Here is a 27,961-nt window from a genome sequence, read left to right on the forward strand (position 1 = left end):
CACACAAATATCATGCATCATAACACACATCTGTCATATCAGGCATTCTCACACTTGTAGGAGTTATTCAGATCACAGGTGTATGTTCTCGCAGCACAGTGGCGTGTGTTTAGCATGGCTGTGGGAGTGTCCTGGGAGCTCAGTCTCATGTTGCTTCAACCACCTGCTCAGGTCATTATTCCGGTCAGGGACTAGAGAGGTAGATAATACACACACACAAACTTATACACACACAGAGATGGCTTCAATTGTGAGGGATAGATGCTTAGAGAAAGGGAAAGACAGTTACAGTGGCTCAGTATGTGGCTGAAAAAGTAGACCCAACAGAAAGTGTCTGATTTCGAAACGTAGATAATAGAAAAACAAGATTCAGTTCAGAAAAAAATCAGTTTGTCGCTTTACAATGAGTAATTTATTGATTGTAATTAAAATGAACTGCCTCGTTTTTGTTCAGTAGTGAGTAGTTAGGTCCTGATATAATTGGATTTGGCTCACAGTGTTTTTGTCATCTGGACATTGCGTGCTTGTTTGCACAACATGGAGGAGAGATGTGAGTGTCTTGGATGTCTTTAGCTTGAAGCACCCAGTGTTCCCATGGAATAGTTTGGACACTGAGAAAGAGACAGCAAATCAGTGGAAGAAGCAGAGGCAGAGACATCTGCAACAGCAGAATTATGTCCTTCTCTTCTCTTCTTCTCTCTTTCTATGTTCTGTGTTCAGCACTTGCTTACAGACTTGACAGTGTTGCTGAGATAGCAGTGAAAGAAGTCGTCATCACATTAGAATGACAATGCTTTGATATTTCAGAGGCACAAAGCTTAATGGGTTCCCTGCGTTTCCCTCACACATGACGTGAATGATTTCATGCTTTCGGTGACTGTGTTTCTAGTTTTTTTTTGTTTTTTGTTTTTTTTAGACCAGTGTCAATTAAATACACATTTACAGTTTTACTAACACTGACCACATTCTCTAAATACATCTTTTTTGTAAGATTATATGATATAGTTGTAAAGTATTTTTTGTGTTGCCTTTAACAGATATCCATGATTTGTTTCACAATAACCAGTTAAACCTACATACCAGACTTTGTCTTACTTTACCCTAAAGTCTTGACTTAAAACAAAGTGATATTTGTGAAATGGTTAATCAAGGCAGAATTAAATCTACAGGCAATGTAATGTAAACTTGTATTATTTCTATATCAGTAGAAAAGTACACATGTGATGTGCAAAGCTTTTAAAGTTGCACAAAATCTCAAATAACTGTTAAAAACACAGTTAATTTTTCTCACACAAGCCCAGATGTCAAATGGCGGGGCAGTTTCTATTAGATGTAAAAAAAAATTAAGAAGGCCACATACTGTAAATAATGCAAATAACCTCAAAACACAGTAATAAATCCATGTGGCTGAGGTTGGTATGGAAATATGTGTACAGCTTTAAAAGTAAGAGAAATCCCACAGCCGTGAACTGTGTGTTGGAGTCAGATGAGCTTTTAACAGCTTTGCATGTCTCATTGGTGCAGAAGAAAACAGCACACAAGACAAGCACAGATTTTATAATAATAGTAATGGTAATTATATAGTTACTGTATTTGGTAAAGGTTATTATAAATTGAATTGTGGTATTAATATATAGGTAAAAAATAATGGTATACAAGGAGGGCTATATCTGTACGGTCACTGTTACAAGATGTTATTGAAAACACATGCACACAGATTTGATGGAATACGCTTTGAAATGAGATTTGGTTTGAATTTAAATTTCAGACTTAAGTCTTGTCGTTTTGTTTTTGAAAAATCAAATGTCTGTAGTAGAAGGGCAAATAAAGGACACAATGAGACAATAGAAGGAAATAAATGGTCAGAAATGGAAGCTGAAAGGAAATGGGGTAAAATATGTAGTGAAGAGGGAAAGCAAAGCAAAGCAAGGATAAGTGCAAAAAAGGTGAAAGAAGATGGGAAAATTATGTAAGAAGAAGAGAGAGAAACCACACTCGCGTGACAAGTGTCCTCATCGTGGAATGGAAGTCTGTATCACTACCCTCCAGTATGCCCCCAGGCCTTAGCCCAGTTGGCTGGTACAGTCATGTGTAAGCTAGAATATCATCCACTCCTACATGCAAAGAGGGAACGAGAAGGAAGGCGGAGGCAGGGGGTGAGGGACCTTGTAAGAGACTGGGGAAAGTGATAATGAGGAAGAGGAGAAAGTCATCCAGTGAGGAAGGAGGATAGGGATCAATGAGAATATGAGAAGGAAAGTATAAAATCAGGGACGGAAAGAGAAAGACAGAGGAGTAAAAGGGTGGGGTTGAGTGTGAAGAGAAGAGGAAGAAAATAGAAGAGAAATGGAAGGAACAGGAGGGATGGATTAAGGAGAGCCCCAGGTGGAATAGGAAGTAAAGTTGCCAGCTCTCCCTCTGGCATATGTCCTTGCCTGCGGGAGCACCCAAGGACCAGGGAGAGGGCAGCTGGTCCCTAGCCACGTCCAGGCCAGGACGTGCCAACCATAGCCCAGTCATGCCAACGCTGGGGAACCCATGCCAGGAACTGCTGTTGTGCGTAGAAACCTACGTCAAGCTGAACCTCTATGGAATCTCTGAGAATAAAAGGCAGCGGTGTCGCTGTCTGCCTTTTTTTTAATTTTCTGTTTATTCATTGCTCTTTCTCCTCTTTCTCTTGTTTTGTTTTTGCAGCAGCTATCTGGCTCTGTGTTCTCTTCAAAGTGGCAGGAGTTGTGCCACTAGCCAAATGAATTTCAGTCACATATTCAAAATTAGTAAACCGAATACTGTGATGTGTACTTTTTGTATATTTGTATTTTTAATTAAGGCTGAGGAGTTGTGTCTCAAGGAGCTCCTTAGTAGCCCAAATATAAGATGACCCTGATTATAAGAAGACCCCCCTTGTGTTGGAAAGACTTTCTGAATAAAACAAGGTAGATTAATACCTTTTTGTAAATGTATTTTTAAACACAGTATGGTAAATAAATACAATTCAAAACTTTGATTTATTTAAATAAGTAAACACAATCAGCTATAGCTTACTATTGCTGCGTTTCTAATTCCATTTCAGTCTTCCAACTTTTTCTGCAATTCTCATAAACTATTAATTTAGTCTATAATCATCAACCCTCTTGAAAGCAGCCATAACATTACATTCAGATAACTATTTTCCCTCATTACTACTGCTGTTCTCCTTTACATCAACCAAAGAGATATCAACAGTCAAAGACAGACAAATAGATAGAGAATGGTGAATACATAAAATCATCATGAAGCAAGGGAAACCGCACCATAAACAAGTGAAATGACTGACACCCATTGGCCAAATAACACCCTTCTTTTAGGTAAAACTATGGCTTGAAGGCTAAATATGACTACATGCCTTGTTAAGATACATGCATTTTACACTTAAGTGAGTTTGCTTTCTGAAATTAAACTTGTCCTCTTCAGTCGATTGTGGAACTACTGAATTACTGCTTGAACTAACATACTGTATTTTGATATGTTTTTAAAGCAAACATCTCCTATTTACTAAAGTTTTTGTGTATAAATGTATGAATTATCATTTAAAACTGTAATACATCCAGTATGGTTTTCAGCAGATCATTTACATTTAGATGTTTAGTGTGGTGTTTTCTGTTGCTGGGAGCCTATTCTCCCAGACACTTAGCAGACAGTGCAGATGAGGCCATTTGTTCCATCCCCTCATTAGCCAATGACAGGCAGTGTCTTCCTGATGTAATCATTGGTCATTAGGAAAAGACATTAATTCTGTTATTTACCGCAAACTCTGTATAAAGTATTTATACTCTTGTCTGTGTCTGTGAAACACACAGCTGAACATTAACCAGAAATGTCCAATTACTAGGTGAACATGGGCCAGCGGTCTGATTGGGTTTTAATGATTAATACGATTTTAGCTGACTTTCTCTCTCTAACCCTCTCAGCTGGAACCCCTGGCTCATAGCAGCTGCAGCTAAACGGACATGTAAAATATGTCTGGGTCCGATTGAATCAATGTTCATTGTGTCTTAAGAAATTGTGGTTTCAAAATATTGAAAGTAGATATATCACTCACTAGACAGATGAATTAAGCTTTTATAGAAGTTTGTATTGTTCAGACAAAGTTACACAGATTGCTTAGAATTCTTCCGTGGTATTTGCTTCATTTTATGAAGGAATTACTGAAACCAAAACTACAAAACACACAGAAAAGTGAAACCTAACATCTTAGTTAAGTCAAGTCAATTTAAAATTATATAGCCCCAGAATCACAAATTTTCCTCACAGGGCTTTACAATCTGTAGAGCATACAGTACAACACTGAGTATCCTTAGACCATCGGTACAGATAAGTAAAAAACCTTTAAAAGACAGCAGCATAGGAGGGATCCATCCTATAGGACAGACAGACATGCAATAGCTGTTGCATCTACAGAGTAGACAGAAATAAAACTAGTAAAATGACACTATAAAGAAATAAATGACAATATTAATTAAATCGAATGCAATTCAGTAATACTTTCTTTCTGCATGGAAATTTATTTTAGCCTTTGTCAGTCACCTTAAATTGCTACATTAACACATTTTATTAGCATTCTCTATGAAAACCTCGTTAGCAGGTGGACAAGAGCGGTATGGGGAATGTGAGCCTACCAATTTCAACAAGCCATTAATGTGATTAACTACACTGCCGATACAGAATTTTTCCTAACACATTTTCGGCAAGTGCTGAGAAAAAAAAGAAAACAACAACAAAAAAGTAAAACTCAAAACATTGACATGTCAAGCTATCCTTTTAAATCTAATCTTGGTTGGAGGCTTGTTGGGATGCAGGACAGCAAGCCTGCAGTCAATCTATTTTGAGGCAAATAGCACAGACTGAAGGTGTCTGCTTAGCAGCAAGTCAGAAGCATTATGTTTGGTGTGCTTTTGACATGCCGTGTGTGTGTGTGTGTGTGTGTGTGTGTGTGTTAGAGAAAGAGTGTACCTGACAAGCTGTTCTTTAGCTGTGAGTGTAGGTGTCAAATGTACTGTGGGTACTATATAGCAAGACCCCAGGGAGACTGGCTTTCAGCTCAGTGCCAGCTAATAGGGATCCTGGACTGTGTTCTGCAATATTGTTTACCAACAACATAGAACAACACCTACTTGCTATACAGTTTTACAACAAATTTGATATATGTTGCCCAAATTGTGCTTATTTCCTTCAGAGCTGAAACAATTAGAAGAATAAACAATAATTTTCATTCATTTTTCAAGCAGAAGTGACAAGTGCCTCTGGTCCCAGCTCCCCAAATGTGAGGATCTGTCTTTTATCAAGCTAAAATTAATATCAGTTTGAGAGTGTGTGATTATGTGAAGAGGCATGTTATGAATAATGACAGTAAGGATTGTACATTCTCAGATGTTTCCGAGCCTCAGTGTCACTACAATGCTCAGTGTGTGAGTGTGTGCAGGATATTGATGATAATGAGATTTGTTCTCTCACAGTGGCTGAAGTAGAAACCGCTGCATTGTCAAAGAAATATGCTTTATCACTTGTATTGCTGTGTGCTTTGACGATTTAGGGAGAGTGAGTAAATGGAGTGAAGCTCAGGAAATACTAATAAATAAGGACTGGGAAAAGATGAAATGGGAAACACAGAAAGATTCGAGGACATGTGTGAAGTGAGATGAGTGAAAATCCTGTAAGAGAATCAGAGCCAAAGAGTAAGAATCCTCAAGTGGCGGAGAGAGCAACCCTCTTTTCCCAAGTCTCTGCTTAGCCCAGTGATACCATGGCAACGCAGAGTCTTGAGAATGCACACATATATTGTAGCATCTGAACAGCCACGTGCACAGGTTTGAACAGAGACACACATAACCTACAGTAAAAGGCTCTACTGTTGCCTGATAATAAACCCACTCCAGCTTTGAGAGGCAGAGAAATTGCTCCTCTGACATAACATACTGTATAACATTTCTCTGCTATTCAGATTAAACACATTAATTGATCATCAGCCAATTAATTAGCAACAATTTTGAGTGACAAGTAAATCAAGTGAAGATTTGCTGCTTTTCTTTGTTTATTTTCTGACAGTAAATTGAATGTCTTTTTGGATTGTAAGTCGGACAGTACAAGCAATTTGAGTACTGTATGTCACTTTGGGCTCTTGGATATTGTGATGGGCGTTTTATTTGTACCATTTTCTGATATTTCATAGACCAAAAGATTAATTGCTTAATCAAAACAAATAATATGCATGTTAATTGGTAAAAAAAAACAACAACTAATGATTAAATCAGAACCATATTTTACACATTTTATGTAAAAAAACAAAAAACAAAAAATGTCACTTGCTGTATTTATCATTCGCACACAATCCATGTAGTCATGTAGAAATGTGGATACTGAGATATTTACTGAACCGGAGCTACACCTTCACAGAGCTACCCCTTCACCTGCTAGCTGGCTAATTATCACTAGCAGCTATTTCAAGCCTTACATTGGTCACACTCCACTGAAGAAAAGTTAGTCTCATTGATTGAATAGCTCACAGAACAAACAGTATACACAATTTGTTCCTAAAATGTGTTCAACTGAAGACTTGAGTCTCCATACCAGGATTTTCTTTATTTACCATTTATGAGACATCACAACTATAGATGGAATCAAATCATATTTGCAATAAAGTATATAAAATGACGGGTAAAACAATCATAAAATAGCTTTAAATCATCAAAACCTATAATGAGAAGTTAAGAGAAACAACCACATGTAGACAATAAGCACATATACATCTGTATTGCAGCACATATTGGGCTGAAATTAGAAGTGAACATCTGAAAATCTCTTCCTCTGCCTCTCTCCAGCCCCCAGATAAGGAAGGCGGTCTGCCGAAGCAGGTGGGTAACAAGACAGAGTGCGGCCTGCTGGGATTGGTCTTGGACCTGAAGCGGGATTACCAGCCAATAAGAAACCAGATCCCAGAGGAGAAGCTTTACAAAGTCTACACCTTCAACTCTGTCAGGAAGTCCATGAGCACTGTCACCAAATTGTCTGATGGGAGCTTCCGCATGTACAGCAAGGGAGCATCTGAGATCGTCCTCAAAAAGTGAGTCTGGTTTTGTGATTAAAAAGAGATGATTCTGATAATAATTGCAGCACATAATCTGTGTGTACAGTAATATGACACCAAGAGCTGAATTTGTATAAAATGTATAGCAAATCCATTTTGAGTGTATAATGTACTTGAAGGTATAACCTATTGCACATTCTCCACGCGTGAGACTGGGCTAAGTTTCCACTAGAAGGTCACACAATTGTGACACTTTACAGTACATTACAATAACAGTACAGTATCAAATGAGTAACTCTGAGAATAATGTGAGAAGCAGTTAAAAAGCTTCCTCCACCCACTTAAGGAAGGAACAGAAATTCTTTTGAGAATGAATGACATTAATAATAATGTCTTGTAGGTTTCTTAGCCGTTACACTATGCATTAAACACGTTTAACATCAATACAAATAAAGCTACAAATACCTTAATTTGAGGTTAAATGTAAGATTATATACACATTTTTGTAAAATTACTATACAAAAAATGTTCCTAAAATGACTTTTGATTCGATTTAAAATACCCCCATCCCACCACTCCACACTTAATTACAGATGCAGCCATATCCTGAACGAGGTGGGTGAGCCGAGGGTTTTCCGTCCCCGGGACAAGGACGAGATGGTGAAGAAGGTGATCGAGCCCATGGCGTGTGATGGCCTGAGGACCATCTGTGTGGGGTACCGTGACTTCTCTGGTGATCCTGAGCCCAACTGGGAAGATGAGAACAACATCCTCAGTGACCTCACAGCCATCTGTGTCGTTGGGATTGAGGACCCAGTCAGGCCAGAGGTAGGAGAGTGTAAGAACCTAGAAATGATAGACAGTGAAATCAATTACATCCTGTATGTCAACAATGTATATTAAAAAACGACGATAGAAGCTCATCTTTTTTTTTTGAGTAATAGTATAAGAGATAATATAGAAGATATCTTGCTACAACAGCAGACATACTGTACAACTGTTTAATATTATATAGATAAATTGTGTGGCATTAAATGGGTATAGATAGATATAGATTATTATTGAATTAAAATTTAATTTCTTTCTTAAAATCAAGAATGAAATTTATTGAGAAGGTGAAAGGTTTATGCAAATAAGTAATATGAACATAAATAAAAATTCAGACTGGGAGAAAAGTACACGTGTTTTTTAATGAAGAATAGTTTGATGGAAGTATTAGTAGAAAGTAGCAGTGTAGACCCCTAATTACTGTATGTAAGCTTCTTAAAGAACTGTGTGTGTGTGATGTTGGAAATTTAAATCAGTATTTGAAGACTTAGTTGCCTAACTATACACTCTATATACTGTATACAGTTTGGGTAAAAAGTCACTATAGGAACAGAATCTACCCTCAATTACCTCTTTAATGCATTTTTCCAAATCCTGGGATTGTTAATAAACCCAGATTAAGACACATAAACAGTTGGAGAAACTATGGATTTTAGTTACTGACCTGTGATCGCTTCCATAAATTCACTCTGTCTGAATGGAACTCAAATATTTGAATTTGATGGTACTTCAGTTAGGAAAGCTTTCAGACTGGGCCAATCAGCTTTAGCTGATTTAAGACTGAATGTGCGCTGCTCAGTTTTCGTATATTGCTAATATTTTAAACATGCAGTTACTACTTATGTGTTGCAGTTACAGTGTTACATATTGTGAATTTATACAGTATTATAAAGATAATATTTGAATATATTGATTCATTATATTAGGTCCTCAAATGTGCAATTTCTAGTTGAGACAGCTTGAAGACATTACTGTACAGATGCCTAGTGAGATACTGTACTAGATATTGAAGCGCGGACCTGTTCAAACCAAAAGCAATTCTTGAAAGAAGGCCTTGTGATTATGCATATTTACTATACTTGAGTATTTCCATTTTATACTTTAACTCTACTATATGTTATAAGGAGACTTAATTTTTACTCTACTAAATTAATCTGACAGCCGTGTTTACTAGTCAGTTTGCAAATGAAGATTTTACATTCAACATAAAATAACATCACAAAAATATCCTTGTTATTGTGTAAAAATCTCCAAAATGTCAACTTTAAGGAACAATGAAATACAGTTTTAGACGGCAAAAGAGTATGTAATCTGAACATTCCCTAATTTGGAGACTAGGTTTGCACCCAGTAGTGACAATGTGATGCATTGCTAGAGTTTAAACTCCCAAACTGCAGTAGCTCCACCCGGGCCATTGACAACATACACAAATGGTATATATGTTAAGACATCATTAATTCACATAATTCACAATTTTTTATAGTATTTTTCCCATTGTCTTATTGCTTATTTGTACTTTTGAGTACTTCCTTCAGCTCTGTTGAAGGCAGACCAAACAATTTATAGAAATAAGTCATGCATCAAGAAATTATTTCTTCAGCGGTACAAGTCTTTTATGATGAATTTCACTTGAAGAAAAGGAGGAATATATTTGGTAGAAAGAACGTCGGTTGCAAAGAGGTATCGGTTTACAGTAGAAAAATTGACCTCACTTGACAGCTCCAGTGCAGGTAGTAAAGCAGGAAGCTAACTGACTACTGCATTATTCAACTTCCTCCTTTCATCTTTTTTTCCATCCCCCTCCTCACTGTCTAACAAGGTCTCTCATTCAACCTCTCGTTTCCACTTCTCTCCATATTGTAGGGTTTGACTTTCACCTTTCTCTAGTCGTTCTCTTTTTCTTTTGACTTTCTCTGCACCTTCCTTTCTATCTCACTAGGCCTTTCTCTCTATCTTCCTGTCTGAAACCGAGTTATATAAGCATCTGAACAGACCTAGATAAAATAAATAAGTACTGAGAGATGAAGGGGAAAAGCGAAACCATCGTCCTCAAAACGAATAAGCAAACAATCTTTGGAACAACCAGACGAGCTAACGAGAAACCCCTTTAGTATCACAGTGTTATTTAACATTGTATATTTAAGCAAACTACAGAGTTGTCCTGAAAAGAATGAAAAAAAAAACTATGCAGAAGAAATATGCAGAAAAGGCCAAATATTGCATATTGGACTTGCAATAAAGCAGATTTCTGCAAATGCTGCAACATTTGTGATCTATTAATTCACGCTTTAGGTGTTGCAGTAATATAGTCCCTTACATTGCTTCAAGCCGTGCAGTTTGCAGCATTTCCCCTTTTCTTTCACCACAGAAGTCACTTAACATCTGACATTTTCAATAACTGATGTAGAACAACTGTGCACTGAACACTGATGCACTCCAGTAACATCTTTCCAGGTCTCTTAGTAAGACTGGCTAATATTGGAAATGAGATGACTTTTCTGCTCTGCTAAAAAGGTCACACAGAGTGGTAAACATGTTTTTGGTTTGTTTATTAGTCTCCAATTTCTTCTTCCAGAATGCGATGTTCTTTTAATAACTGGCTGCTCTGTAGGGTTGCCCGCAGAGAGACAAGAAAAAAGAGAGGAGGGAATGAGAGAGAAAAAGGAAAATAAGGGAAGAGGGAAAGATAGAGGCAGAGAAAGATAAACAGATTCAAAATCAGATTCATGTCAGAGGGATGACGGACCGCAGGAGAATTAAGGAGAAAAACGAGTGTAACCTGATCTGTATTTGAGACACGAGAGGCTTGTGTTGCATTCTTACCTACTAGCCTCCTACCCTCTTTCTCTCTCGGGCCAGATTGTATTTTTAATAAGCCTCCACTCTTCTCTTCTCCTCCTCTCGCCACCTCCTCTTTTGGGTGACCAGTCAACTAGAGCAGTGCAAATCCAAAGGAAAGGAGAATAAAACAGACAGCAGGGATGACAGATAGGCAGACGGGAACTTGATATCTTGATAACAATGACTTGGTGAGAGCAGAGAAAGCGGGATGTAATAACTTGCTCCGCTTGCCACAATATTGACTGCAAGGGCTTCTTTATTTTGTCAGATAACATTACTTAAAACTAACTACTAATGAATTAATGTAGCTTGTGCTCTTTGTTTTATCTGTAAGTGTACTATTTTAACACATTATCAACTCATCTCATGTATGAATAGTGGTGTTAATAGGCCTCTGAGTGCATATTTGTGAATAATGTTCAACCTCCTTGACCTTCTCCTCATTGGGAAATTGTTGCAAAATTATAGCTAGAATTCAAATTTCTTATTTAGTATTTTATTTTGTGTAAGTGATAAGATGAAAAGCTAATTTGACCTTGGTTTTTTTATATATCATATCTGGTTGTTTTTCTCTGAAGTCCTTGAAATAATTTGACTGGTGTCCATTGAAGATTTTAATAGTTCAAAGCAGTTAATTTGGTTTGATTCATTTGAAGTACTTTTAAAAACATTGCACTTCTAATCTTTAAAGTGAGACTATGAAAAGTTGAATTCAGAAGCAATAAAACAGTGACAGAAGCAGTGACACCCTTGCTCACTTCAGTACACTCAGGAGTTTTGCTGCAGCCTTATTTGGTCTGGTATGACCAGTAGCTTATGGTGGCTAACTTTAGGTAAATATTGCAAACGTATTGTATAACAGACTTTACTGAGTCAGCTAATTGACTCTAAGACTCTTGATTTTTTTCTCGACTATTGCTACTGTTATAGTTGTTGGTATTTAATATTATATCATACATTTCCCATGTGGTCGATGTTGAGTAAAAGTTACATAGTGTCACTTTAAAGCTATCTATGATGAGCCATAACAGAATTATAAGATGAAAAATATAAGTGAAATTGCAAGTAGGATGAAATTATGTTTCTTTTTGTTTAACCTCCAGCTCATTAAATACCTGCCCTCCTCCTCCACTGTATAGATTTACTTTGTAATCTGCTCCCTTTAAATGAGTTAAATCCTTCATGTTTTGCACACATGGGCAACTTGATTTGGCAGTTTAATGTTCAATGTGTTTACACATTGCGGTGGTGGATTAATTTGGTCTTCCATCCTATGTTGTACTTTGCGTGTGTGTTTGTGAGTACAAGCAGGCTCCCATGTGTATGTGCAATAAGCCCAAGTGTCTGTGAGTGTGAAGTGGAAAGTGTGCATATTCCTGCCTCTGTGTTTGTGTGTCAGAGAGAAAAAGATAAAACCAGTCCCAGGCCTGCGTGTATGCGCAAATGGATGGGAGTTGCTGCTACTGTATGTGTGCACACGTTTGTTTATGTGTGGGTTTGGAGAGCAGTGCTCGCCCACACTGACCTTTTGTCAGGAAGATATGTTTCTGAATTATTACTCTGCTTTTGCTAGCTGGTTTTACCACAGATCAATCTCCATACAGTATTATTTCCTAGTTACTCTATCAGACTACTATCTGGAGGGAAAAAAGCTCAGATAAAATGCTCCGTTACATATCTTGTTAGTACAAAAAGGAACAAAGGCAGCAAAATACTGTTCTGATAAAAGAACAATACATTTTGTATTTTATAAAAGTATAATGGAGTTATATTTGTTTTGTATATGTGTACATGTATGTGTCTGTGTCTTGTCTGTCAAAGATAGCACTATTGTTGCTGTTGGTATGTTCTTAAAGCGCTAGAATCAATATTTTTATACTAATAATGGATCACATGACTACTTGTATATGAAAGGGGTTGCTCGAAGTGACAAAGAAAATTATCACCCTACTCTGCAGTTCTTCTCAGCTCTACAGTTCTTTATATTGTTTGTCAGCTCATTGTTTTGGTTTTCCAGTCCGCAGCTTTACTTTTTTGATTAGTAAAGCCCTAAAAACTGACTATATGTTATCTACCAAGCACCAAATGGCAGACTGACAAAATTAGCGGTTAGCTGGTGTACATAGTGGAGCATCTAGCAGCAAAAAGCCAGATATTTGTCTGTGAGTTAGTGGAGACCAAAACCGCCAGGTGGCCAGAAACACGACTACAAATTTATGCTAATGTTGCTCCGTGTCTACTGAATGTGTAAATAAGTAGCCGTTTGCTAACAAGCTCACCAAATCAACTTAGAAGATCATAATATGTTATTGTTGTTTTACAGCTTGTTCTGCTGCCCCCAAGTGACCAAAAATCAGTTATTGCAGGTTTAAGTAATTTGTGTCGATCTATATACATATCCTTATACATATTTCTGCTATACCAAATAATTTTGCGCATGTGTTTATGTATCACTCTGTAGGTGCCTGATGCTATCAAAAAGTGCCAGCGTGCAGGCATCACAGTGCGTATGGTGACAGGAGACAACATAAACACAGCCAGGGCTATAGCCATCAAGTGTGGCATCATCCACCCCGGAGAGGACTTCCTCTGCATCGATGGTAAAGAGTTCAACAGGAGGATCCGTAATGAGAAAGGAGAGGTACAGTAACTTCTGTCCAAGTGAGCAAGAGAGTGAGAGAGGCTGAGTTCAGGAGAAAGAAAGCTACCTCTCTAAACCAAAATTTCAACCAGCTGTCCTTTTATTTCTGTTCGTGTGTGTGTGTGGACATACGTGTGTGTGTCCAGGTGGAGCAGGAGCGTATGGACAAGGTTTGGCCTAAACTCAGAGTTCTGGCCAGATCTTCCCCAACCGACAAACACACACTTGTCAAAGGTGAGCTGGTTGCACTATTTGATATTAATTACTGCTGATCAAAATGAAACTCGCCTTGTTTTAACGTTGTTCGTCAGTACACCAACACACACATTTTACCAAGGATATAAATTGTCCGAGTTTTGCAAAGGCAGTAAATAACAGATTATTATTCTGATCAAGGTAGTTGTATGTACACAAGATCACATAGGTTTGTGTTGCCTTTCCTCATTTCATATGCGGTTTTCAATGTATGTGCACTGCTGCATGTGCTGCTTTGTTTATGTGTGTATGTGTGTTTAACAGGCATTATTGACAGTACTATGGTAGACCAGAGGCAGGTGGTGGCTGTGACAGGAGATGGGACCAATGATGGACCTGCACTAAAGAAAGCTGATGTCGGCTTCGCCATGGTGAGCAAACCGTATTTTTCTGCCCTCCGTTGAGATTGATCTCATTCAACATCTGCAGATATCTTCTTCACCTCTGCAGTATTTAGGGTTTCTTCTCAGGCTCTCTGCCTCTGGCTGTATAGATTAGGTGCTCCCCCTAGTGGATTTCTGAGCTCACACAAATTCTCTGCAGTGCCTTATATGTATAAGATTACAGACTACTGAAAACAAAAAATAAACAATACGGATTCTGTGCTTCTTGTAACTCACAGTTTTATATTTGTTTGTTGTTTGGCTGTTGTGCTGTTTTCTCTATTTCTGCTCCCCTCACAAATTAATAATTTGGCTCATCCACGGCACCATTTCCTCCTCGGTCCAATAACGTAAGGCAGTAGTTCCCAACCTTTGGTGTCATGACTCCATAGCCCTATCAGATGAGCTCAAGTACTCCTTCACTGACACCATCTGACACCAAATGTGATCATTTTAAGTGGTTTTAAACTGGTTGTTTGTTAACACTATTAATTAGGTAAAAGTGGACATTGTTAAAGTAAGTTTTTTCATTTAAGCTAATGGAATTGTGGATGTTGCGTCTTGGTCTCTCTCTTTTTTTTTCAAGTAGGTTTGGTGAAGTGTGCATTTGTACTACTTATATTTGGAGTGGCAGAAATGAGTTTCAACCATTTATCCTTTACCTTTAAGTGCTGTATTTTGACTTCTGCAAGCTTGTTAACTACTTTTCACTCACTCTCAATCACAGCATGTTCTGACAACTGGCTAAGGTTTGACCGAGGCGAGTCCTATACAGTTGTAGCTGGTAAATTAAGGTGTCCTGGGGAGTTTTTGACCTCCAATAATGCTATGGAGCAGTTTTTTTTTTTAATTACATGCACTTCACTGTGCAAGTGCATGCAGGTGACATGATGCACATTCCTGCCAATGGTGTTGCACTATTCCACAGATCTACAGGTGGCAGCAATGTGCCAGCAAAGACAAGGAAGAAGAAGACTGTAAGCTAGAAAACATGGACATAAACAGTGCAGGTTTCAAACTTTTAAGAAAAATCAGCTTTGTAAATGTTTTATGAGGAAGGAAGGAGTGAGTAACACTGAGTGTAAACATAACTTTTGTTTGTTTACCAGAAAACTCCACAGGGCACCTTTAATTGGCTATTGTGACAATAAAAATTGGTCTGAGGCTGATATTTAGTACATGTAATCATATTTGTGTGTTTATTTTCCTCCTAAACACAAATCACAATTTCCATTTTACTACTGGTTTATGAGGTGCTACACCCTGCCACTCGTCCCGTAACTCACAAAACATGACAGAATATCAGGAAGGGTGTCCTGCTCCTCCCATAAATATGGAGCCTCCTGTCATCAAACCACCAACAGCCACACACACACATAAACACACACACACACACACACACACACACACACACACACTGAGCCCTTAATTAATCTGCATCATCATTATCCATCATCAGAGCTGACTCACGTCCAGAGTCCAGTTTTGTCCAGTGGCTGCAGAATTGATTTAGACAGATTTATTTATTTATTTGGCAGGTTGAGGAATAGTGCAGTACGATGTATTAGATGATCAACAAATTTAGAATCACCATAGTTGTGTACTAGCAAACCCTAGTTTCTATCTGACTGTACTTTGTCTGCACTCTTCCAGGGTATTGCTGGTACAGATGTGGCCAAGGAGGCGTCAGATATCATTCTGACTGATGATAACTTCAGCAGCATCGTCAAGGCAGTAATGTGGGGCCGGAACGTCTACGACAGCATCTCCAAGTTTCTTCAGTTCCAGCTTACTGTCAACGTTGTGGCTGTCATAGTGGCTTTCACTGGCGCCTGCATCACACAGGTCGGGGGGGGGGGGTCATGTAATTGTAGAATCTGCCTGTGGGGTTGGGGGACATGAGCAACTTTAGGCAACAGCACCTTTCTGTAGGTATATGCAGACAATGAAAATACTACGGCATCTAACTCATCTTTGACACAACAGAAGAACATTCTCCTGATTGGGTTATATTAGCATTGCTGAGGTCTAGTCTGTAATTCAAAAGCTGTTGAGTGTTTTTTTTTCATCAAATATATATAGCAAAAAATTGCTAATTTTAGAAGATAGTGAAGTACAGGTGTGTGTGAAAAAGTTCATCAGTTACAGTAGCAAAGTAGTGGTTATTAGTTACTTTCCACCCCTGGTTGTATTGAAGTTATTGGTTTTTAATTGCAATTTCCTTTGCATTTCCTCAGGACTCTCCCCTGAAGGCAGTGCAGATGTTGTGGGTGAACCTGATCATGGATACTTTTGCATCTCTGGCCCTGGCGACAGAGCCTCCCACAGAGTCTCTGCTGAAGAGGAGGCCATACGGTCGCAACAAGCCTCTCATCTCCAGCACCATGACAAAGAACATCCTCGGACACGGAGTCTATCAGCTCATCATCATCTTCACTCTGCTCTTTGTTGGTATGGACTATGATTTTGATCTGCGGTATATCAGGGGTTCTGCACTTTAATGATGTGACACAGTATGGGTTCAAAGTTAATGACATCATACTAATTATCTATTTTTTCCCCCTGTAGGTGAGCAGATCTTTGACATTGACAGCGGCCGCAATGCTCCTCTCCACTCTCCTCCATCTGAGCACTACACCATCATCTTCAACACCTTTGTCATGATGCAGCTCTTTAACGAGATCAATGCCCGCAAAATCCACGGAGAGAGGAATGTCTTCGATGGTATCTTCAGGAACCCCATCTTCTGCTCTATTGTTTTTGGCACCTTTGCTATGCAGGTAAGCAGATGCAAATTATTTGATTTTATTAATTATTTAATTTTTGTTGGTTATCATCATATTTTAGATATGGCATGTCAAATTGAATTGAACAATGAAGGGTTTTTAAGTGAAAGTCACTTTCTTTTTTCTCTTTATGTATTTTCATGGCCCGTGCTTTGCTTTGTGTAGATTGTGATTGTGCAGTTTGGAGGGAAGCCATTCAGCTGTCAACCTCTGGACCTGGAAAAGTGGATGTGGTGTATTTTCCTCGGGCTGGGAGAGCTTATCTGGGGACAGGTAACATGCAAACTCATCTGATTTTTCTGCTTTCGTTTTTCCTGCTTTGTTTGTTCTCTTGCTTTTATTGTGGTTTACCATGTTTTACTCTTCCTCAGTGTATATCTGTACTGTATGCTTGTCACCTTTCCTTTTGACGCAGTGCTCTGTCTTCTCTATGGGTTAGGTGATAGCCACCATACCCAATAGCAGGTTGCGCTTCCTGCGGAGGGCAGGTCAATTAACTCAGAAAGATGAGTTACCAGAGGAGGACGTAAATGAAGACAATGAGGAGATTGACCACGCAGAGAGGGAGCTGAGGAGAGGACAGATCCTCTGGTTCAGAGGACTCAACCGCATTCAGACTCAGGTGAGGACACGAGATGGAGACAAGTTCAAATATGCTGTTTCATTTCACAGAGAGATTTTGCTGGATTGATTCTGCCTGAAAGAAAAAATACAAGGATATTTGAAATTCTGATTTAAACAGGGTTGCGCTTTAAAAAAAACCTTTATCATTACGTAATTATAAAAATTCAAGGTTTTGTTTAGTCAGTTAAGCAGCAATAAACACCAACAAGATAAAATTTCACCTGTGATGTTTTCTGCCATGGCTTTTTGTTTTACTGTGTGTTTGTCTTTATCATATAATGAATTTTCAGTAGGAAGTCGCACCACCTCAGACATTACCTGAGAAGCTTAACCATAAGAAGAAGTACTAGACTATGTTATATGTTCTTCATGTCAGTAACAGCCTTAAAGTCATTTTATCTCTAGATGATTTATTTAGGTACATGAAGATGCAGCTTTCTCTCACTGGACTGAGGCGATCAACAGTGTGGACCTGTGGAAGATTGACGGTCAAACCTCGGGGTTAAACACAACTGGACATAGTCACTGAATTGTTCTCACTGTAAACAACTCTGCACACCGTTATCACTGTGATATTCAAGACAGTTTTGCCTGAGTGTTGGATTTGATTTCATCTCACTGATGTGTCACTAATGGTCCAGGGTGAAGCTATCCCACGACATGATTACGTGGACCAGCATCCTACAGAAGCAGCCAGACATGGTTAATAGACAGTAGAAGTACAGGTTTTCAGTATTAAAGGAAAACTAGGGTTTATTTCAACTGATTGTCAGAGCTCCGGCCATCGGTTTGATCGGTTGTCATAACTTTGTACTCACCAGGTTATTTGCTGAGTTTTTGAATCGCAGTGACATCACAAAAAAAAAAGGTTCTACAGTGCAACAAACAAGAGCGGTCAGATGATCAAACAGGTTTTAAACAAATCCTCAGGTTAGTCAGATTTATTTGAGAAAGAAGAGAAACTATAAAATTACAACACAAACTGTTTGCATCCATCACAGGTTACAGGCCGACTTCCTGGTTAAGCTTTGACCTACTGTTCTTGCTGTAGCGGTGCACACTTGGTTTTCCTATGTAATGGCAGATTATTAGCAACAATATACATATCTGCACTCAGTTTAAGTTTTACTGCAAAATAAGGTGGTTTAACTAATCTGTTGTCCTTGTTTACAACCAGTCTAATCACCTCACCACTTGCGGCTGTTGCCCTGTTAGAACTTTCTTTTGGTGATGTCGCCTCCCTCCAAGATTTCAGTAGTTATTTAGTGAGTACAATGTTAGCATAATCAATAGAACTGATCACCGGAGCTTCAAAAATAAAACCCAAGTTCCTGAAGTAAAATGAGTGTTGATGAAACAAAACAAAATACCTTGAATGGCTATATATAATATAAATGGCTGCATCTGTATGCTATACATCGACTAGCTTAGTCTTTTAAAGGGTCAGATCACCCAAATTAGCAAACTTGTTTTTGCAGATTTGCTGTTTTGGTTTTATTTGTTTAGGTTTGGAGATTTCTGTCTCTGAGATGTCTGCCTTCAGGCACCCAATACAAAGGAGGTGAATGGAATTTTGTTCTATGGTGCTGACAACATTGACTTCAAATGTTCAACAGCAACACCTCTTTCCAGAAATAATGTCCCAGTTACTCTGGATAATCCACCCAATATACTGTCAGTAGTTTTCATGTTTCCTCAGTACAAAATAGCAGGGAGGTCTGTGAATTATTTGAAGAGTAGAGTGGGACATTGTTTCTGGGAAGACACATTGCTGTTGAACTTTTTTAATATAGTTTGTCAGTATTGAGCACCACAGTTGAAGTCCCATTCAGCTCCATTGTATTTTGGTAAGGGCAGAAATCTTGGTATGAGGTAAGAGAGATGTTTTTTGTAATTTGGGTGAAGTAACAACTTGAGTCAAATTCAGCAGGGGATACTACATTGCTGGGGGATACTACACCCTGACCTTTCGCTGTCTCCCCCCCCCCCATCGTGTCATGATTGAGACACTTTGTACTTCCTCTACCACCAAAGTCACCCAGCCAGTCAACCTGTGTTGCCATTTGGTCTCTGTCACTCTGAGCAGCCATTTGTCCTCTTCTGTCCCGCTCTCCTCCCACAGATTGATGTAGTCAACACCTTCAAGAGTGGCACCTCCTTTCAGGGGGCGGGGGCTCTGAGACGCCAATCATCCACCACCAGCCAGACCCAGGATGTAACCAATGTTTCTAGTCCTAGTCACGTGTCCTTGTCCAATGCCCTTTCCTCTCCTACAAGCACTACTGCTGCTACTGCTCCTCCTACTACTGGCCGTGAGTCAGAACTCTGTCAGTCTGCTTCTCTGCTCTCTGCTTCAGGGGTGCCATACTGTCAAGAACAAAAAGTTATTTTTCTCTGCACATTGTCTGGCATATTATTCTTGAAACAAATTACCGTGCCAGTCTCCATTTTGGGATTGGCATCTCTGAAGAGTCGTCTTTTTTTTCTTTTCTTGCTATCTGCTTTTTTCATTTCCTCTCTTTCTTCTGTCTTTTTTGTGTTCATACTGGATTTCAAATTCATCTTGATATCTCCTCCCATGCTTGGGTGTACTGTCCTCTCATTGGTGAATGTGTGTTTGTTTCCTCAGAGTGCTAGGAGCGCAGGACTAAGGGTGATACCCACGGCGTGACATTTCAGGTTGTGAGTTTGTCTCCCTCTGCTCATCCCCCATCCAATATCCCATCCTCCAATCCTTCCATTTTTATGTCTTGACAGATTAATATGAACTAATTTCAATCAACTCACCAAAGGACTGGGTAAACATTCAAGTATAAGTTGCAATGTTGTCTTATTTCATCTGTGGGTTTGCTACTGATGAGGCAAATCACACTGAATTGAGCTGCAGCAAATTTTACCTGCTATTTCATGTATTCTCCAGCGATAGCCACTTTGCAAGCTTTCAAAATGTTCTTTCAAATGGGGATCCCAAATGGTGCGACTAAAATCTACCCACTGTCGGTGTCAGGGACTATCTCTGCTTAATTCTTTTGTCTACTTCTTTCTTTCTCTCTCTTTTTACACACATACCCTCACTCTGTCTCTAATCTTTATCTACTTGATGAAAATCAGATGTAAAACTCTGCTTAGGGTCTGTGGACAGTAATGGAGGGGAATCACCATAAAGCAGCACTGCACCAATAATTCATCCCGTCTTGTCGCTTCATACTGTCGGTCTAGTTGACTGTCATGTTGCCATAGTTACGGACATAGATCCTCTGCAGCACCAGCAACGTAAATTCAACCCCCCACCCTTTTCTGACACCCCATCAGTGTTACTTGTCAGACATCCTGTCACATGCACTCATCCAGACAGGCTCCTCTTATTATTTTTCCTTATCTGTTTTGTCTCCTTATACCCTGCGCTGCTACAGTTACTAGAGTAGCAGTAGCACTACAATATTTACAATATATACAGTATTGCCATATCATTTGAAAACCTAATATCTTTGAGGCTTTTTCTGTTCTTGTTAACATATCATGTTTGTAATTTTTAAAGCAAAACAATACACTGGGGTGCATAACTTATTATTATTTATATATAAGTGCAAAGTAGCATTTCTTTTAGTATAATTTCCCATGGAAAATGGAGAAAACTATAATAATACTATACTAATATTTTCTGGATATTTTGTAGTCTGAAAATATTTCAATTTGGATTGAAAATATTCAGTGCTAAAATGACTGATGAGAAAACAATTTTGATAATCGATAAATTCTTGAAATCATTTATCAACAAAAAACACAAAACATTCACTTGTTACGGCTTTGCAAATGTAAGGATTTACTGTTTTATATCAGTATGAATTCATTGCTTTTGGGTTTTGGATTGTTGGTTGAGCAAAACAAGCTGTTTGAAGATGTCACCTTTAGATTTTGGAAACTGTGATGATGCATTTTTCACTATTTTCAGGCATTTTATAGACAAACATGAAATCTGAAAACTATTCAGTAATAAAAATGATCATTAGTTGCAGACCTAAAAATATTTCTGTAAATGAGATGGCATTTACACAAAAAAAGTAATTTGAGTAATTAACAGGAACATTATTGATGCAACCACAATGACATGATACCCCTTTTGTATATACCCCAGTGTGCTGACATGAGTCAATGTCCTGTAAAAGCATCAAATAATGTCTTGTTGTTTTAGTTATGAAATTATGCGTGTAGATCCTAAATTTCAGCATGTGTTGATGTTGTACATTGTTTTGATTAAAACAACACTTTCCTATAATCCACAAATTGAAGGAACTGACATACAGATACTACTCCTCACTAAAGATTCACCTAGAAGTTCACCTAGTTGTTTGGGGCCTATACTTGAGTGTTTACTTAGACGTGCATGGAGTTGAAAACATGTTTTGACCGCCAGACGTCTGACAGTAAACTTATTATTTTCATTATTCACTTCCATATGTTTTGTGTCAGCAGTCTTGTGTACCGGTGTCCACTTCTTCACCGTCCTGTTGTGTTGTTGCATGTCTTGTTACCTCTTGTTTACTTCCTGTGTTCATAATATCTTAACCTGCTGTATTCGCTTGCTGTCTAAATGCCACTGTTTTTTTGTTTGTTTTTTTTGAATGTGTTTTTATGTTGCGAGTTTACCACCGCAATGCTCATGTTGAACCAACCTCCTCATGCAGGCTTGAGTTTGACTCTCTGCCCTGTTTGGGACCATGCTCTACCCACCCTGTGCTATATACGTGTGTTTGTGTGTCCCATTCAGAGTCTGTGTGGATATTGTCCCAGACAGTGCTCTGGTACCTCCAGAAGTTTTGAAACCACCTGATTGGATCTCTCAGATCTAACCTCCTTCCTTCTTACTGACCTCGTCCACCAGATTTCTTCAAACTTGCATGTGATATTCTCCTTAAATTTTTCTGTGAGCATTCCATTTATTAACGTGGCTTGTTTCTAGGTATACAGCACATTGGACTAAAGCGTATACTTACAACGAGCGTTTGTGTTGCTTTGGTATTTGTTTTTCTTGAAATGTATGATTTTGTTGTGTTTTTTTATGATTGTGTTCCTCACGGCTTTTCTTAGTGCACGCCAAAATTGAGTGATTTGTGAACTGTAGTCGTCTTGTGAAAGCAGAACACAGACTGCAGTTGCCTTTTCTCTTGTTGCTCCTTCTCCTCCTCCTTCACCTCTTTATCCTCTATTGAGAGGTTCTGTCCCCTCTGTCCCTTCTCTCTCCTATCTCCCTCTTTCCTCTCATCCCGAGGATCCCTCCAACCCTTCCATTTTGTCTCTGTTATCACCTCTCATTGTTTTTCTTCTCTTTCCTCCCTTTTTTACGACAGATACGCGTTGTGAATGCATTCCGTAGCTCCCTCTATGAAGGCCTGGAAAAACCAGACTCCAGATCATCCATCCACAACTTCATGACACACCCCGAGTTTAGGATAGAAGACTCTACGCCCAACATCCCCCTCATCGACGACACAGACGATGATTCTGCTCGGAGGAGGGGGAAGTACTCCAGTCAGCCCTCGTCCCCCAACAAGAATAACAACGCCATCGACAGTGGCATCAATCTCACCATTGACACCAGTAAATCAGCCGCTTCCTCCAGCCCCGCCAGCCCTCTTCACAGCTTGGAGACCAGCCTCTAACCTTGATCCTAACCTCAGCTCTAACCTATAATGTCATTTCCTTGCAGTCTGGGGGCACCTCCTCCAATTCCTCCAGACCTTTAACTGCAACCTTACACCTTGTCACCCCCAATATTTCACCCAGTCCAACCCAATTCTCATCTTCCAGCCCCCCCCCCTTACCATCTACACAGGACAGGTCCTGTGGCAAAAATCTTCATCTTTCCTTGTTAACCTTGAGCTCTTAAAGCTCTCTGCTCCTCTCAAAATGGAGAAAATCTAAAGTAATATGGCAAGGTGAAAAGAAAAACATACTTAACATACAATCAAAAAAGCGCAACAAAGCCACAAAACCTACACAGCCATCCTGCTTTTGTGGTTGTGTGTGTACGGTGGCAGCGGCGGTGGTGGTGGTGTGTATGACTAAATGCGTGTTAGCATGTACTGTATTAGCGTGTCGCTGACTGCACATATATATGAACTGTGTCTTTAGTGGCACCGGGAGGAGGACGATGAGGAGGGAGACACTGCGTAAGAAGAGTAAAAATCACAAAACAGGACAGACTCTAAACTCCCCTTACACTCCCTCTCCTCAACAATAACATTGTCAATACTGATAATAGTTTAAATTAAATTGAAAAACATTGTTATATTTCTGATTCTCATTCTGATTATTATTGTTATTATTATTGTTGCTCCTGCATGAATGTACATTGCCCAGGTTTTATTTAAAAGGGGTTTAATTTTTTGGAGTTCTTTCGTTCTGATGGGCTAGGCCTCGCAGCGGACTACTATTTTAAAGACAGCTTCTATGAGTTCCCGGCCTGCAAAGTTCCCTCTTATGTGTGGCATGAACATGTACCCGACTGTAAACATTTATTTCATCCATAAACGGAAATGTGTAACGAGGTGGTATGGCTCAACTTGCACAGTAGTTTTGCACCTGTCGGAAAAAAGGAACGCAAAATAATGATGATGATAGCATTTATGGGATATATTCTATAAATATAAATATATTTAGAGAGAGTTTATCTTTGTTTGTCGGCATGTTGCCTTGTTCCTGCTTCAATGGCTCAAAATACTTTGACTTATTTATGTCTTAAAGAGAATGTAATTTGTTTACAACCTCGTAGAGATAAACATCCTGGTTTCTAGAAGGAGAGAGGCGAGGCTGAAGCTCAGAAGGACCAGAGCTGTGTTGGTGTGTTATTACTGAAAAACCATGTGCTGGAATTTGCCTGCTATCTTTTCAAATATTGTAGATATTTTTAGAGGATTGACAAACAAAAAGAAACCAAAATATAATGGGATACGTCGTAAATGTGGAATCTTAGTATAACTCGATATGATTGTTGGGATCAAGTTGGAGTGGCTTGCCTTTTCTAAATGGAGGCCTCCTTTTTGTGACAGAGGGGGGATATTTAATTCTTTTTTCACTACTACTACTACTCTTTTTTTTAATAGTTTTTTTTTTCTGTGCTTCAGCGCTGGCCAGGGGTCAGGGCTCGAGTCAAAGGCTGATATCAGGACCTTTACAGTGAACTGTCTTCTAGATAACCCTGCTTGTTCAAAGGACTTGATGTTTTTAAAATGTGTGACCATCAAAAAGGCTGCAATCGAGTCATATGAGAAATCTGCAAAGTTACATTTGGCTTATCTGTGTCGCACGGAAATCAGACTTTTTTTTGTTTTGTTTAAAATTTGGAATATATTGTGTTGTTTATTTTTTAATTTAGATTTATTTTTTCGTTCAAACAATTTCCTTTTCCTTTAGCAGAGGGACACACGCAGCCCCACAAAAGCTGTTTGCATTTTTAACATCAAAAAAAAAGGAAAAACTGACAACAAAAAAACAAATTACAACAAAAATGGAATGTTGCTTTGACTCTTTTTCTATATATAAAAAAAGACGATCCTTTTCTGCACTATCTGGTTATAAATGAAAACTTCTGTGGTGTAATTCTAGATGTGCTTTTGTGTGTTTTAGCCAAGCTTGTCTTCCTGCCGTCACAGAATATACAGTACTCTAGCATCTCAACTGTACTCACTAGTTGTAAACTATTTATTGTGCTTTGACCAATCAGACATTACCAGAGTGAAGTTACATGCAGAAGGCACATTTACCCTGTCTTATTGCACTCAGAAGGACAAGGCCACTTAACTAGCCTTTACTACTGTTATTTCTATTACTAACTGAAGTCATTGGCAAGCATGACGTGATAGGCTCATTATGCAACTTGAAAAAAATTGAAGATTTTTCTACTTTTAAAAAAATCCTATAGACTACTACAGTATATGCGATAATTTATCCAAGCAGTTCTATCTTTTTTCTTTTTTATATCCTCCTCCTCTGTCATTTCCCAGTCGATCCGTCCAACTGGAGAGGGTGCACAAGCTTTACCAGTCAGCTCAGGCGTGTTGAAAAAGTAACATGAACCATTTGAATAAAATCTGTCTTATTTAAGTTGGAAAAAAAAACAGTCTTGATTCTGATATTCTACTTAGAAGCTGTTGATTTATTTTGTTTCCTTTCCAACATTTTTAACTTGACAAATTATTTGTTTATTTGTCTGTAAAAAAAAAATTAAAACAATAAACAAAACATAACAACAGCAACAGCAGCATTTTCAATAAAATAAAAACAAAGACTTAAGCCAACATTCTCAAACCACTTTTACATCCAGGAGGACATTCAGCTTTAAGAGGACGCAAAGACGACTCGTTTAAAAATAATCTTTGTAAATACAGCAATGAGTCCACTGAGGACAGAAACTCCAAGCGGACTGGTGTGAAAACAGGAACTCTTCCTGACTACATCTACCATCATGCACCACAACGAGTCATACTGCCGATGCAGCTGTTTGGCTGTATGTAATCAATCACTGCTCCTGTCAGAAACACTTCAAAACATCGTGATTACATCCAAATGATAACACATGTTGTAACAACCAATAATTATGTTGACGATGACACCGACGATGATGCTGACGATAAAGATAATGATGATATCAATGATACTTCTTGCAATATACTCTCACCTGCCTCGATGTACTGTATTTAGCAGCATGCAGTTTGTGGAACAAAGAAAAAGAGAAATGCCAACAGATATCATTTTGGCATACTTAGCCATTTATGGGTAAGTGATTTACGTGTTCATCTTGTTTTTATGATATTTTTTTTATCTATACAATAATTGTAAATAAAGAACTCAATGTGTTTGTTCATTTAATACTATGCAAAAAGTCATGCTTTTCTGATTGTTACCCACCCTTAATCCTAGAGTGTGTTGCTGGAATGTTTGTGGTCTCAAAAGTCAGTAAAAAAAAAAATGTGATGTAAATTATTTTCTAGCTTGAGGAAAAAGTTAAATGATGATGAAAATTATTATTATGATACCATGAGGACGATGATCATTATGGTCGTGACAGTGATGATGATGATGATGATAATGAACTGTGACTCTTGCTGCTTGACTGTCCCATTTACCACACTCCTGACAGGAGCGCTAGTGAAAAACATAATAAAAACAAACCAAAAAAAAACGAAAAATCACTAAATAAATCTCCCAGAGCAGCATGACCCAGCATGGTGTGTCCTGGCCCCGTGTGACATGTCCTGTTCTGATTCGTTGTGCTTCATCTACCAGTGTCCACTTTGACTTTGATTGTTTTTCCATTTTCATTGATTTGTTGCAAATGGTTCTGCTTATAGCAAATGTTTGGGGTTTCCAGTTTGATTGTCAAAAGATGTAATACACTTTAAAACAGTGGGTCCCAATCTTTTTACCTTATGACCCCTTAAAATTAAGCAATATTGGGTTACCCTGATGGCCAAGGGCTCTAAGGCGATGACCATGTACAGTAATTACAACATCGCTGATTCACATCTGGCTGACTTTTGTTGCATGTCATTTCCTCTTCCCCTTTTCCTCTCTGTCTGTACTGTCTACTCTCCAATACAGGCATCCAAAAGTTTAAAAAAAAGAAAGAAAGAAAGAAACAATGTCTATTTGCATTGAGTTCCAGCAAAGAGTGAATTTGAGATTGTTAGAGTAGAGGCCTCACGAGTTAACACTAGCCTGTATTTCACAAGATAAATCGATAGAAGACTAAAAGTCTGCAGCCATGCTAATGGCTCTGTGAGGCTGTACTTGGGCATCGAGGTTTCCTGAGCTAAATGCTAACGGCACATGCTAACACACTCACAATAATAATGCGAACATGCTGATGTTTAGCAGGTATAATGTTTACCATGTTCACCATCTTTGTACAACTGAGGCAGATGGGAATGTCATTAGTTTTGCAGGTCACAAAACAAAGTATTGGACAAATTGAAATTTTGACCTGCTGGTGGCGCTTAATGAAAAGTCAGAGGATCACCAAAGTCAGTAGGATTCATCCTCTGGGGACCATGAATGTCTGTACAGAATTTCATTCCTGTAGTTGAATATTTCAGCATAGACCGTGATGTGATGGACCGAGTGACAAACATTGCCATCCCTACAGTCACACTGTGTGCGTGGCAAAAAAAAAGCAGATTAGAATATATATCATTTTATGTTCCTATCTTCTTAATCATTTCACAACACCTAAAATTTATCTTCTATATTATTAATATATTTGTTTACTGATTTATCTGACCCCCACGTTGGGAACCACTGCCTGAAACAACCATGTTCTTTTAATATGTTACTGTTAGCATGCTGCACACCTCACTATAGTGGTTATATTTTAAGTGTTGTGATAATTACACTCCTCAAGTCGTTACATATGACACTATGCTTGTCATACACTATGTTTGAAAGGTTTCCTGGGATTTTGATGATGAACTGTAGTGAGGTTAAATGCGTACATCGACATGGCTAATTTCTTCCCATTACTTAAAATTGCTGATGCCTGCTG

General features: G+C 38.6%; 1 protein-coding gene across 11 annotated transcripts in view; it reads left to right on the top strand.

Annotated features, from left to right (window-relative positions):
- Nucleotides 1–26,666, top strand: part of atp2b2 (ATPase plasma membrane Ca2+ transporting 2) — a 128,798-nt gene extending 102,132 nt beyond the window's left edge. For 5 of the 11 annotated variants that reach the window (XM_044165943.1, XM_044165936.1, XM_044165949.1 and 2 more), the window contains 11 exons: nucleotides 6,858–7,099; nucleotides 7,657–7,891; nucleotides 13,194–13,373; nucleotides 13,520–13,607; nucleotides 13,893–13,999; nucleotides 15,665–15,856; nucleotides 16,249–16,462; nucleotides 16,580–16,791; nucleotides 16,963–17,070; nucleotides 17,237–17,419; nucleotides 22,770–26,666. In XM_044165943.1, coding sequence (XP_044021878.1) covers nucleotides 6,858–7,099; nucleotides 7,657–7,891; nucleotides 13,194–13,373; nucleotides 13,520–13,607; nucleotides 13,893–13,999; nucleotides 15,665–15,856; nucleotides 16,249–16,462; nucleotides 16,580–16,791; nucleotides 16,963–17,070; nucleotides 17,237–17,419; nucleotides 22,770–23,081 — 2,073 coding nt within the window. In that variant the 3' untranslated portion in view covers nucleotides 23,082–26,666. Of the gene's footprint in view, nucleotides 1–6,857; nucleotides 7,100–7,656; nucleotides 7,892–13,193; nucleotides 13,374–13,519; nucleotides 13,608–13,892; nucleotides 14,000–15,664; nucleotides 15,857–16,248; nucleotides 16,463–16,579; nucleotides 16,792–16,962; nucleotides 17,071–17,236; nucleotides 17,420–19,543; nucleotides 19,734–20,050; nucleotides 20,104–22,769 lie in introns of all 11 variants that reach the window. The other 6 variants (XM_044165959.1, XM_044166011.1, XM_044165968.1 and 3 more) reach the window with 5 other exon arrangements.
- The last annotated feature ends 1,295 nt before the right edge of the window (nucleotides 26,667–27,961 follow it).

Source organism: Siniperca chuatsi, linkage group LG2, assembly GCF_020085105.1.
Source record: "Siniperca chuatsi isolate FFG_IHB_CAS linkage group LG2, ASM2008510v1, whole genome shotgun sequence".
NCBI classification, from domain to species: domain Eukaryota; kingdom Metazoa; phylum Chordata; class Actinopteri; order Centrarchiformes; family Sinipercidae; genus Siniperca; species Siniperca chuatsi.